The sequence below is a fragment of the Pseudophryne corroboree genome, chromosome 6 (genome assembly GCF_028390025.1).
Source record: "Pseudophryne corroboree isolate aPseCor3 chromosome 6, aPseCor3.hap2, whole genome shotgun sequence".
Classification (NCBI taxonomy): Eukaryota; Metazoa; Chordata; class Amphibia; order Anura; family Myobatrachidae; genus Pseudophryne; species Pseudophryne corroboree.
The window spans coordinates 553,506,437-553,519,158 of record NC_086449.1 but is presented as its reverse complement, the minus strand read 5'-3'; the positions used below and the strand labels follow the sequence as shown (position 1 = coordinate 553,519,158).

The window sequence follows — 12,722 nt, the reverse complement described above, 5'->3', positions numbered from 1 at the left end:
TAATTTTTAGCTGCCAATAGTGCCCCCCCTTCTCTTTTTTACCCTGATTCTGTAGCAAGTCTGCAGGGGAGAGTCAGGGAGCCGTCCTTCCAGCGGAGCTGTGAGGGAAAATGGCGCTTGTGTGCTGAGGAGATAGGCTCCGCCCCTTCACGACGTCCTTATCTCCCGCTCTTTTCTGTAATAATGGCAGGGGTTAAAATACATCCATATAGCCCAAGAGCTATATGTGATGTATTCTTTTGCCAACCTAAGGTATTATCTGTTATATTGCGTCTCAGGGCGCTCCCCCCCAGCGCCCTGCACCCTCAGTGACCGGAGTGTGAAGTGTGCTGAGAGCAATGGCGCACAGCTGCGGTGCTGTGCGCTACCTTAGTCTGAAGACAGGATCGTCTTCTGCCGCCGATTTCACCGGACCTCTTCGCTCTTCTGGCTCTGTAAGGGGGCCGGCGGCGCGGCTCCGGGACCCATCCAGGCTGAACCTGTGATCGTCCCTCTGGAGCTAATGTCCAGTAGCCTAAGAAACCCAATCCACTCTGCACGCAGGTGAGTCCGTTTCTTCTCCCCTTAGTCCCACGATGCAGTGAGCCTGTTGCCAGCAGGACTCACTGAAAATAAAAAACCTAAAATACACTTTTATTCTAAGCAGCTCAGGAGAGCCACCTAGCCTGCACCCTTCTCGTTCGGGCACAAAAATCTAACTGAGGCTTGGAGGAGGGTCATAGGGGGAGGAGCCAGTGCACACCACCTGATCCTAAAGCTTTTATTCTTGTGCCCTGTCTCCTGCGGAGCCGCTATTCCCCATGGTCCTTACGGAGTCCCAGCATCCACTAGGACGTCAGAGAAAATAATTTTATTAAGACAATAAAACTGCACTGGACTAGTATATGTATATATATATATATATAACAATGCGCGGCCCAACACTGGATATATATATCAGAATACTCGTACAATATATTCTGGCACAGGTACACTTGTCCTTAACTAACGCTGTCTTAATAACGACATGTAGAATACTTAAGTGTCTGTAAAATCACGGCGCTGATGTACAGGCAGATTTACAAAGGAGACCTTGCCCTGCAGTCCTGGAGACCAGTCGCAGCTAATCATAGAAAATGGCGCCCAGCGTCTCAGTAAGGGAGTGAGTGAGAGTGTGAGGCAGCTCCAGGGCGGGAACACCAGCAGATGGCGCCCGGTGCTGGGGGAGGGGCTACAGGTCAAGCGCCTTCTCCCCTATGCTTGTCCTCACCACCTGGTACTATGGAGTCTTAATAAAGAGGATATTTATATATCCGACCTGTACTCCTATGCCCTGGAGGATATAGTGGAGTCTCTGCTCTGTTACAGTGTCCATGCCAGTGCCGCAGTCCGTCTCCTTAGACTGTGACCGGAATGCGATTTAATGGCGGATCCCGCCTGGGGGACCCTCTTACCGCCTCCCTTCAGTAGTAACCACGCGAACCAGGAGAGCGTCTGAGACCGTGTGCCTAAGCTGGAGCGTCTCCGCCGCAAGTACCCGGGAACAGAGCCAGCGGGAGTATACGACACCGCTGGAGAGGTGACGGAGCCGCAGCACAGAATGTCACCCTGACATGTAAGTGCTGCGGCCCTTGAAGTCTTCTAAAAGTTTTTTCAGGGCTGCCCAGTGCAGCCCCCCTGTTAAGTGACCTGCTTCTGCAGGCACAAACTCGAAACTGAGCTCACAGTGTCTGGAGGTGGGGTTATAGAGGAGGCCCCAATGCATCCTGGGACAGTCTAAAGCTTTAGCTTGTTGGTGCCTGGATCAAGATCTATCTCTACGCCCCGATGTTTCCCTGTGGAAACCAATGTACCCCGCTGCAGAAAAAAAGTGTATGCCTTTAAACTATTTATTTAAAAAAAAAAAAAAAAAGTGTATGCCGTTGATCAATTTATATAAAAAAAAGTGTATGCATTGAGCAGTTTTAATTAAAAAGGAAAATTTAAGCCATTAAAAATTTAGAAATGCTTTATAAAAATATTTAAATCTTATAGCATTTTATTGTCTATACTAGTGAAATAGTTTTTATATGAAAATGTGTTTGCCTGTGACAATATATATTCTTTGTTTCCATAAAATTAGTTTATTACACCCATTCATTACTGGGACTTCCTTTTTACATGTGGTTCATCTGAACCATTTTTTATATTCAATGCTCATGTATAACTACTGGAGACAGGTCTTATTCTATATACTGTAGACACCTGCATTAATAAATAAAAGTTCTGTCCTTTTCATTAAAATGTGTCATAAACACATCCCCTGTGTGTTGGGTGTGACATAGCCCATTCATTATTATTATTCACATCGTCAGTCTTTCACATTTCTAGTCTAGGGTTTCATACAGAGACCCCCATTCAGGCTGCAGTAGCGGCTTCCCATGGCAACGTCCAGAATCTCTATTGAGGATGTAAAATGGTGTGCGGAAAGTTTTATACACGGAGGTACCAGAAACCTCTTCTACTTAACTTGCCTTCTGGTGGAACCATTCATTATAGCACATAAGGAAAGAATTCTTCCATTTTTACCGTACCCACTACAGATAAAACCCCCTGCAGCCGTGACTGGAAGCTACTGTAGCCACAACACTGACAATTTTCTAAGACAGCTCTTTTATACTGAAAAGAAGCATAGCATGTTTGAAAGTCAAATTCACATGAATTTCTTACTGTGAGCTTTCAAATAGTCGTGAAAGGATTGTGGAGATTACGGGCAGGTCTGTCATAACAGCAGTGGTCAAAACCTGAAAAGACAACATAATATACAGGAAATGAAAACTGCATTTTTGGCAATGGAAAGCATATATGATGTGCAGTGATCACTTACTGTGCTAGGACCCTCAACTGCTCTACCAGGTTTTAATGCACCACCACTGCTGGGCTTCAAGCCAAGAATCCACACCAAGTGCTAAAAAAAACAAAAAACATCTAAATAGCATGCATCAAAAATACTATACAGTACACATAAAAACTCTAAAAAGCAAAATACATATAGGGGGAAGTCAATTAAAGAAACATCGGGAGCGATAACCAGAAATTTTTCGTGATGTTTCCCCTGTATTTTTCTGGGGGGGGTCAATCCAATCTGGCCTTCCGGAAAAAAAAAAAAATAAATTTTTTACCGAAAACACACACGTTCAGTGAAACCTGTGTATTTTCGCTGGAAACAAGGCAGTTTTCTGGGATTTGTTTCTCCTGCCATAAGCCGCAGCTTGCGCTTTTATTGTCTGTTGTTGCTTAGCGGAACTAATTTTAGAAAGACAGTAGTGGCATCTGATACTGTGTTTTTTTAATTTAGGGATTAACACAAAAAGATGCGTGTGGCTACTAATTTGTGAGCAAGCCACATAAAGCTCCTATGGGAGAAGCAGCTGGTCCCGAGATCTACGCCTGCAGCCCTGAGCGTTTGTCCCTACAACAGTACATCAATATGCAATAATCCAGTTTTCTGTTTTTTATTTAATTTTTTATGGCAACCACAAAATCCAATTCAAAGGACAATCAATTTCACAGTCCAGTCTAAAGTTCACTTTAGTCAAACAAATATGATCTTGTAGATACCAAACCTGTTGCTACTTAACCTACAGTAACACTGAAAGGTTGCAAGTAACTTGACCAGCGGCTCTACAATATAAAGTTTTTGTCTTGATGTGCCATCTACTGGATTGATATGTACACTGCAACTGCATGAGTCAAGATAAGCTGTCTGATTAGTGATTAATATATAGTCAGATTTTCCTGCTAAATAGATCTTGAGATACGATATATATCTCCATATCTTTAAATATGCATACATATATAACTGTCTGCGTTCGGGGAATGAAATAAATAAATAAATAAATAAATAAATATATAAATATATATATATACATACATATATATACATACATTGTATACATATATATATATATATATATATATATATATATTTATATTTATTAGTCATTTTTGGCTTGAGGAGCCTGCACAGTGCATGCGCCGGGTGTCAAGAGTCTGGCTCTTCCTTTATTGCGCCTTTCCCTGATGTCACGTTGAGATAATACATACAGTACCGTACCTCAGTTTGTTTCTAGGTGACTAAGCTATACAACAGTGAAAATGCAATCCAAATTCATCCCCTAATTTTTGCGTGATACCGGAACGAACAGACAGATAAACAAAAATTCTGGAAAAAAAAAATGTTTTTGTCACCACTGTTGATACACAGTCGCAAGGAGTACATTTTTCCCAAACTAAATTCTATGTACTAACACAACCAAAACAACTTTATTATAAGTATAGATAAGCGAAACATAAAATAAAGCCATATAATCATATTACCTGAAGAGTTGCAAGAACAAGTTGCCAAGATGTCCCCAGGTACCCACCATGACAATGAGCCAAGTTAAGCAATGTTCGCATACACTGGATATTCTTAGCAGTTAGCTGAGAAACAAAAAGTTGGTTTCATATGTCTTGCAAAAAATTTTGTCTTGAAAGTGACACATTTAGAACCAGCACAGGGAGACAAGAGGAAATGAAATGTACCATAACAGTTCCTTGTGGCTGTAGAGCTAGAGGCTGTCCAACAGCTACTACTTGCTGATGAGAATCACTTGAGGGGCTGATCATCTGTACATTTTGTCCCTGGATTGAATATGCTATGAAAAAAACATTGTTAATGTATAACGAGAAGAGGCTCTTATAATACAGACACTGGAGAGGTTACTTTTCACTCCTATGCGAGTACTAGATTAGGCAGGCAGATCATAAAGGGTCTACCCCTTAATATATTTATTATTTCTTAATTACCAGTAATTTATATAGTGCACACATATTCCGTAGCGCTTTATAGAGAATATTTTGGCCATTCACATCAGTCCCTGCCCCAGTGGAACTTACAGTCTATATTTCCTACCACATGTACACGCTTACACACTAGGGTTAATTTTGTTGGGAGCCAATTTACCTACCAGTATATTTTTGGATTGTGGGAGGAAACCGGAGTACCCGGAAGAAACCCACGGGGAGAATATACAAACTCCACACAGTTAGGGACATGGTGGGAATTGAACCAATGACCTCCATGCTGTGAGGCAGTACTGCTAACCAGTAGACCATTCTTGTAAATCACTATTGTTGTCCTGTGAAGTTCCACAGAGATAACCAAACAACCTGTCAATGCTATGATACAAAAGTACATTGGTTGCCTGCAAAAACCGGTGTCCAGAGACCACCTGAAATGCTTCGAGCAACACAATTTTACCACAAGGAACTCGCATTATGGGGGTAATTCTGAGTTGATCGCAGCAGCAAGTTTGTTAGCAATTGGGCAAAACCATGTGCACTGCAGGTCTGGCAGATATAACATTTGCAGAGAGAGTTAGATTTGGGTGGGTTATTTTGTTTCTGTGCAGGGTAAATACTGGCTGCTTTATTTTTACACTGCAATTTAGATTTCAGTTGAATACACCCCACCCAAATCTAACTCTCTCTGCACATGTTATATCTGTCCCCCCTGCAGTACACATGGTTTTGCCCAACTGCTAACAAAATTCCTGCTGCGATCAACTCGGAATTACCCCCTATGCACAGTACAAGATACAAATATTCTACATCAGGGTCAAAATACATCTGTGTATCCAGACATATGATAGTAATAATGTTGCATTCTATGTATTCATTGGCATATTTACAATGGGTGCAGTGCACAAAGGTCCCTGGATCCATCATGGACAGGGCTGTGGTGGGGTATTCCAACGCCTATGTAATATGTATAGAGATGGTCGGTCTACCTGCATTGGCTAAGAAACCTTTTATTTCAGTCCAAAATTCATTATTTCTATTCCAGTTACAAAATAGTAAACAGTAAAATATATTGTGTGGATAATGAAAGGTAAGTAATCACAATGTTTACTTGACCAAAGACTCAATATAACTTAAACATAAATACTTACATTTGTTGCATAGAGTAGCAGATGAGCTGTTCAGCACAGTGAGAGTATAATGCGGTGGTAATGAGCCTTTGCAAATAGCTGTAATAAAGGCATCTCTTGGTGTCACAAGTCCCAATTTTCCACACAGGGATGCCATGGTCATTTCAGCTTTCAGGATGTTTTCTGTTGCGGTCTCATCAGTGCTTTAAAATGAAACGGCAAATGAAAATATCTATTTTCTATTAGCTGTTCTGAAACAAATTAACTTTACCCAAGAATTTGTTCTCTTCACTTATCACAAGGTATGGACTTAAACAATGAAAACATACTTTTTTAAAGTACTAACTAAGCACTATAGCAGTAATAGGCATTATGAATCTGTAAAACAGGAGAAAGCTAATAATACACTAAACTATTTCTGCATAGGAAAATGGAAAGTACATTTGGCAATAATAGGATTTTAATACCTACCGGTAAATCCTTTTCTTGTAGTCCATAAGGGATACTGGGGAAAACTTGTACGATGGGGTATAGATGGGGTCCAAAGGAGCCAGTGCACTTTCAATTTCTTCAACTGGGTGTGCTGGCTCCTCCCCTCTATGCCCCCTCCCACAGGCAGTTATAGGTAAAAACGTGCCCGAAGGAGAAAGGACGTATATGAGAGAAGGAACATGATGACAAAGGGTGGTGAGATTTACACACCACCACACCAGTAACATAGAACAACCAGCAACGGCTGGTAACAACAACAGCTGAACAGATAACCAGAGAACAAGAACCTGCAGAAAAGTCAACGCACTGAGGCGGGCGCCCAATATCCCTAACGGACTACGAGAAAAGGATTTACCGGTAGGTATTAAAATCCTATTTTCTCTAGCATCCATAAGGGATATTGGGGAAAACTACTACGATGGGGACGTCCCAAACCTTCCAGAACGGACAGGAACGTGCGGAGACTGCTGCAGCACCGCCTGCCCAAACTCTTTGGCCAGGGTATCAAACTTGTAGAACTTCACAAAGGTGTTCTTCCCCGACCAGGTAGCAGCTCGGCACAGTTGCAAGGCCGAGACTCCACGGGCATCCGTCCAGGAAGAGCCCGCTGATCTTGTAGAGTGGGCCTTCAGAGACGTAGGAACAGGTAAGGCTGCAGACACACAGGCCTGTTGGATAGTAAGCCTAATCCAACGAGCAATGGACTGCTTTGAAGCAGGGCAACCCTTTTTCTGCGCATCATAGAGCACGAACAAGGAATCCGTTTTTCTGACCCGAGCCGTGCGCTTGACATAGATCCTCAAGGCACGCACAACATCCAATGCCTCCAGAGTAGCAGAAGCGTCAAAACTGGACGGAATCACAATAGGTTGATTCAGGTGAAACGCGGAGACAACCTTCAGCAGGAACTGATGTCTAGTCCGGAGCTCCGCTCTTTCCTCGTAAAAGACCAGGGTGGTCATTCAGAGTTGTTCGCTAGCTGCATTCGTTCGCTGTGTAGCGAGGAGGCAAAAAAAACGGCACTTCTGCGCATGCGTATGCAGCACAATGCGCACGCGCAACGTATTATTACAACAAACTATGTAGTTTCACACAGGGTCTAGTGAAGCTTTTCAGTCGCACTGCTGGCCGCAGAGTGATCGACATGAAGTGGGCGTTTCTAGGTGTCAACTGACCGTTTTCAGGGAGTGTTCGAAAAAACGCAGGCGTGCCAGGAAAAACGCAGGCATGGCTGGGCGAACGCAGGGCGTGTTTGTGACGTCAAAACAAGAACTGAACAGTGTGAAGTGATCGCAAGCGCTGAGTAGGTTTTGCGCTACTCTAAAACTGCACAAAAAAACTTTGTATCCGCTCTGCGATCCTTTCGTTCGCACTTCTGCTAAGCTAAAATACACTCCCAGTGGGAGGTGGCATAGCGTTTGCACGGCTGCTAAAAACTGCTAGCGAGCGAACAACTCGGAATGACCACCCAAGTACAGACATTTACATAATAAGGCCCCCAATTCCAAGACAAGTTGAGCAGAAGCCAGGGCCAGTAACATCACCGTCTTCCACGTGAGGTACTTGTCTTCTATCGTCATCAGAGGTTCAAACCAGGAGGACTGTAGAAATTCCAACACTACATCCGAATCCCAGGGTGCCGTAGGCGACACAAGAGGAGGTTGTATGTGGAGTACCCCTTGCAAGAAGATCTGAACTTCTGGCAACACTGCCAATTTCTTCTGGAAGAAAACTGAGAGAGCTGAAATCTCAACCTTAATGGAAACCAGACGTAAGCCCTTATCCACACCAGTCTGCAGGAAACTTAAGAAACGTCCCAAGTGAAACTCTGCAGGCGGATATGTGTATTCTTCGCACCAAGAGACATATATCCTCTAGATATGATGATAGTGTTTTGACGTCACAGGTTTCTTGGCCTGAACCATGGTAGCAATAACCTTCTTGGAAAGGCCCTTGTGAGCTAGGATGTTCCGCTCAACCTCCATTCCATCAAACGAAGTTGCCGTAAGTCCGGATAGACGAAAGGTCCTTGTTGAAGATCTCTTCTGAGTAGTAGAAGCCAAGGGTCTTCGACAGACATGTCCAGAAGATCCGCGTACCACACCCTCCGAGGCCAATCCGGGGCAATCAGAACTGCCTGGATACATTGATTCCTGATTCGCTTTAGCACCCTTGGGAGCAATGGGATCAGAGGAAACAGGTAGACCAGCCAGTATGGCCAAGGCGATGCCAGTGCGTCCACTGCCCTCGCCTGAGGGTCCCTGGTTCGTGAGCAATACCAGGGAAGTTTCTTGTTGAGAATAAGCTATCATGTCTATTTGTGGGCAACCCCACCGGTCAATGATCTGCTGGAACACCAGATTGTGGAGCCCCCCCTCCTCTGGGTGGAGATCGTGACGAATCAGGAAGTCCGCCTCCCAGTTGTCCACACCCGGAATGAAGATTGCTGACATGGCTCTTGCATTTCTTTCCGCCCAGAGGAGTATCTTCGACACCTCTCCCATGCAGGCTCTTTTTGTCCCTCCTTGTCGATTGATATACACCACCGCCGTGGCGTTGTCCCACTGTACCTGGATTGCGTGATCCTTGAGCAGAGGAGAGGCTTGAAGCAGAGCATTGTAGATCGCCCGAAGTTACAGAATGTTGATTGGAAGGAGGCTTTCGTGGGCTAACCACCTGCCCTGGAACTGTGCCCCTTGGTTGACAGCTCCCCATCCTCTCAGACTAGCATTCAGCATGAGGAGGGTCCAATCCTGAATCCCGAAACTCCGGTCTTCTAGGAGATTGGAGGACTGTAGCCACCACAGGAGAGAAATCCTGGCCTGAGGTGACAGCTGAATCACCCGGTGCATCTGTAGATGTGAGCCGGACCACTTGCTCAGGAGATCCAACTGAAATGTTCTGGCATGGAACCTCCCATACTGGATCGCCTCGTATGAGGCAAACATCTTTCCAAACAATCTTATGCAAAGATGTACGGACACTCGAGTAGGTCGGAGCACCATGCGGACCATCTCCTGAAATGTTTTCGCCTTGTCCTCTGGTAGAAACACCTTCTGGGCCACAGTATCCAGCAACATCCCCAGGAACAGGAGCCTCTGAGTTGGCTCCAGGTGGGACTTCTGTAAGTTGAGGATCCACCCATGGTCTGACAGAAGATGGATGGTACGGTCGATATGGAGCAACTAAAGCTCCCTGGATCTTGCCTTTATCAGAAGATCATCCAGATAAGGGACCACATTGACCCCCTGGACCTGGAGTTGAAGCATCATCTCCGCCATCACCTTCGTGAATACCCTCGGGGCTGTAGACAAGCGAAGGGCTGTGCCTAGAATTGGAAGTGATCGTCCAGCAGGGCAAACTGCAGGCACGCCTGATGAGGCAGCCAAATCGGAATATATAGATAGGCGTCCTTGATCTCCAAGGAGACTATAAATTCCTGTTCTTCCAGGCCCGCAATCTCTGCTCGCAGGGATTCCATTTTGAACCTGAACACCCTCAAATAAGGATTCAAGGATTTCAGATTCAGAATGGGTCTGACCGAACCGTCCGGCTTCAGCACCACAAACAGGTTTGAGTAAAACCCCTTGTCGCGTTGCAGTAGTGGTACTGGAACAATGACGTGGGACTAAACCAACTTTCGGATAGCCTGTTGCAACGTAACTTGCACAGCCTCCAAAGCTGATAAATCGTTGGAGGGGTGGGGGTGGGGGCGAGGGAGTACTGTCGAACTCCAGCTTGTAGCCCTGAGAAACGACCTCTCTGACCCAGGTATCCTGGCAGGAAGTCTCCCAGACGCGGCTGAAATGACACAGTCGGAGCTCCCACCTCGAGATCCCCTCGGGGTGAGCACCGTCATGCTGAGGCATTAGTGGAAGCAGAACCGGTGGACTGTTCCTGAGAACTGGTGCTTGCAGGTTTTCTGGACTTACCTCTGGTGCTGCTAGCCGCATTGGAGGCACCTCTGGCCTTTAATCAAAATCTGTGAGACCGAAAGGACTGGACAGAGAGGAGAGTCTCGCCAGCGGGGCCCCAGAGGGGAGAAATGTGGATTTTCCAGCCGAGCCTTTGGAAATGCAGGTATCCTATTCAACCCCAAACAGCCAATCCCCAGAAAAGGGGAGGGATTCCACACTACGTTTGGATTCTGCATCCGTAATCCACTGATGCAACCACAAGGCTCTGCGCACAGACACTGCCATGGCAGAATTCAGAGCATTAATGTACCCCATCTCCTTGAAGGAATCACAGAGGACACGGGTAGTGTCCTGAATGTGCTTCAGGTGGGTTACCACAGTAACCAAGGGCATATCTCCCGAGAGGCCCCACTGAATTTGAGTGGCCCAGGAATGAATGGCATGGGTCATCCAGCAACCCGCAATGACCGGTCTTTGTGATATACCGGCTGCTGTGTATACAGACTATAGTGTAGTCTCTATCTTCTTATTCCCAGGATCCTTCATGGTAAAGGAGCCTGGAGCAGGCAGCACCACTTTCTAAACAGGCGAGAGACTGAGATATCCACCCCAAGGGGTTACTCCCAAAATGTTCTACTTTCAGGAGCAAATGGGAAAGTGCGCAAAAAATTTTTGGACACTTGGAATTTTTTGTCTGGATTTTTCCAGGCCTGTTTTAATAAGTCATCTAACTCTGTAGAGTCAGGGAAAGTTTCATTAGGCTTACAAAGAAAAATGACTGCTGTGGTGCAGCGTCATCTAGAGGGAGCTTTAACACGTGCCTTATAGCCAAAATGAGGGGTTCAATACCCTGAGCAGAATCGGGATCCCCACTAACGGGATCCAGGTCATCCCCATCCAGCTGTATATCATCATCTGTATCAGACAGTAGAGCAGGTAGCCCACGCTTCTGTGGTCCTGCATGAGAGGGAGGGGGGGGGGGGGAATGTGCATCTGCCCTAGCAGCTAAATCAGCAAAAACTTGTTGTAGCAGCCAAGTTTTCTGCACATTAGCAGTGAGCTGAGATGACATATCAGGCATCATAATCTTAAGAGACCCTAACCAGTGGGGCTCTGGACCCTCTCCCCCAGCCCCTTCCTTGATTTATGAAGATTGACTGCATTGTTCCAATGAAACAGAATCAGTAAATAATGGAGAGAATCTGGTGTGACATACACTGCACAGCTTGTGTTTACCCACGTTTCACAGTAAGCACAATAACATACACATACACACAGACAGTTATAAAGCAATACAAAAACTGTATACACCTGGCGCCACCGCCCTCAAAGTATTAGCAGCTAGTCTCGGGGATTAAGTTCCAATTCCCCCAAATTTGATAACAGAAAAAAGAGAATGTGAGACAGCGCTAATTACTTTGACATCTTTTTATATAATTAAAACACAATTTCACAACATCACATATAAATATATAAATACCGGCCAGTATTCTTTAAAATATGCATATAATCTAGTTAACTTCTAGGGAAATCAATATAGCTTAACCCTTTATGGAGCTACTGAATCTAACACTATTTTATACAATAGAGCTGCAGTGTTATATTGCAGAGTTAACACTCTATCCTTTCTGGAGGCAAATGGATCGATGTAATTTGCAAATTAAAGTCCCACTATAGATAATTCCAACACAGTTCTTTATGGGTACAGCATGCACCTCTACCAATCAATTCAAAGGTGATATGCAGTTCTTAATACGTGCCAAGCCAGGGTGAGGATGTTATGCGTATTAATAGAAAGCAAATCCTTCCAGTACTTGAATGACATGGAGTCCGTTGTATTCCCCCTTAGCACTGGGGTATTGTATTGAATGTGCGCAGGCCGGCTTAGCAGACAATGCTGCAAAAGTGGTGATATCTCTCTCCCGGATGTCTTGCTCGTGACAAACGCGTTTCTCCGCCTCCTAATTAGCATCGGCAGCTTCCTCAGTGTCAGTGACACACACTCCACACTGCAGCCTGAGAACACAGGCAGAGCCACAAGTGAGAGGAGCAGCTGTGAGAGGTAATTGGTGCTTTGCATGGTGCACCTAAAAGAACTGTCTATAAACCAACTAGCAGCTCATTTGGTATATGTCATTCAAGTACTGGGAGGATTTGCTTTCTATTAACACGCATAACATCCTCACCCTGGCTTGGCACGTATTAAGAACTGCATATCACCTTTGAATTGATTGGTAGAGATGCATGCTGTACCCATAAAGAACTGTGTTGGAATTATCTACAGTGGGACTTTAATTTGCAAATTACATCGATCCATTTGCCTCCAGAAAGGATAGAGTGTTACCTCTGCAATATAACACTGCAGCTCTATTGTATAAAA

The 12,722-nt window shown here is 44.9% G+C and overlaps 1 protein-coding gene across 3 annotated transcripts in view; it reads right to left on the bottom strand.

Moving 5' to 3' along the window:
• MON2 (MON2 homolog, regulator of endosome-to-Golgi trafficking) overlaps positions 1-12,722 on the bottom strand; it is a 257,814-nt gene that overhangs the window by 137,771 nt on the left and 107,321 nt on the right. For all 3 annotated transcript variants that reach the window (XM_063927724.1, XM_063927725.1, XM_063927726.1), the window contains 5 exons: positions 5,955-6,136; positions 4,546-4,658; positions 4,339-4,443; positions 2,846-2,926; positions 2,689-2,762 (listed from right to left, as the gene is read on the bottom strand). In XM_063927724.1, the coding sequence (XP_063783794.1) occupies positions 2,689-2,762; positions 2,846-2,926; positions 4,339-4,443; positions 4,546-4,658; positions 5,955-6,136 (555 nt within the window). The remainder of the gene's footprint in view (positions 1-2,688; positions 2,763-2,845; positions 2,927-4,338; positions 4,444-4,545; positions 4,659-5,954; positions 6,137-12,722) is intronic.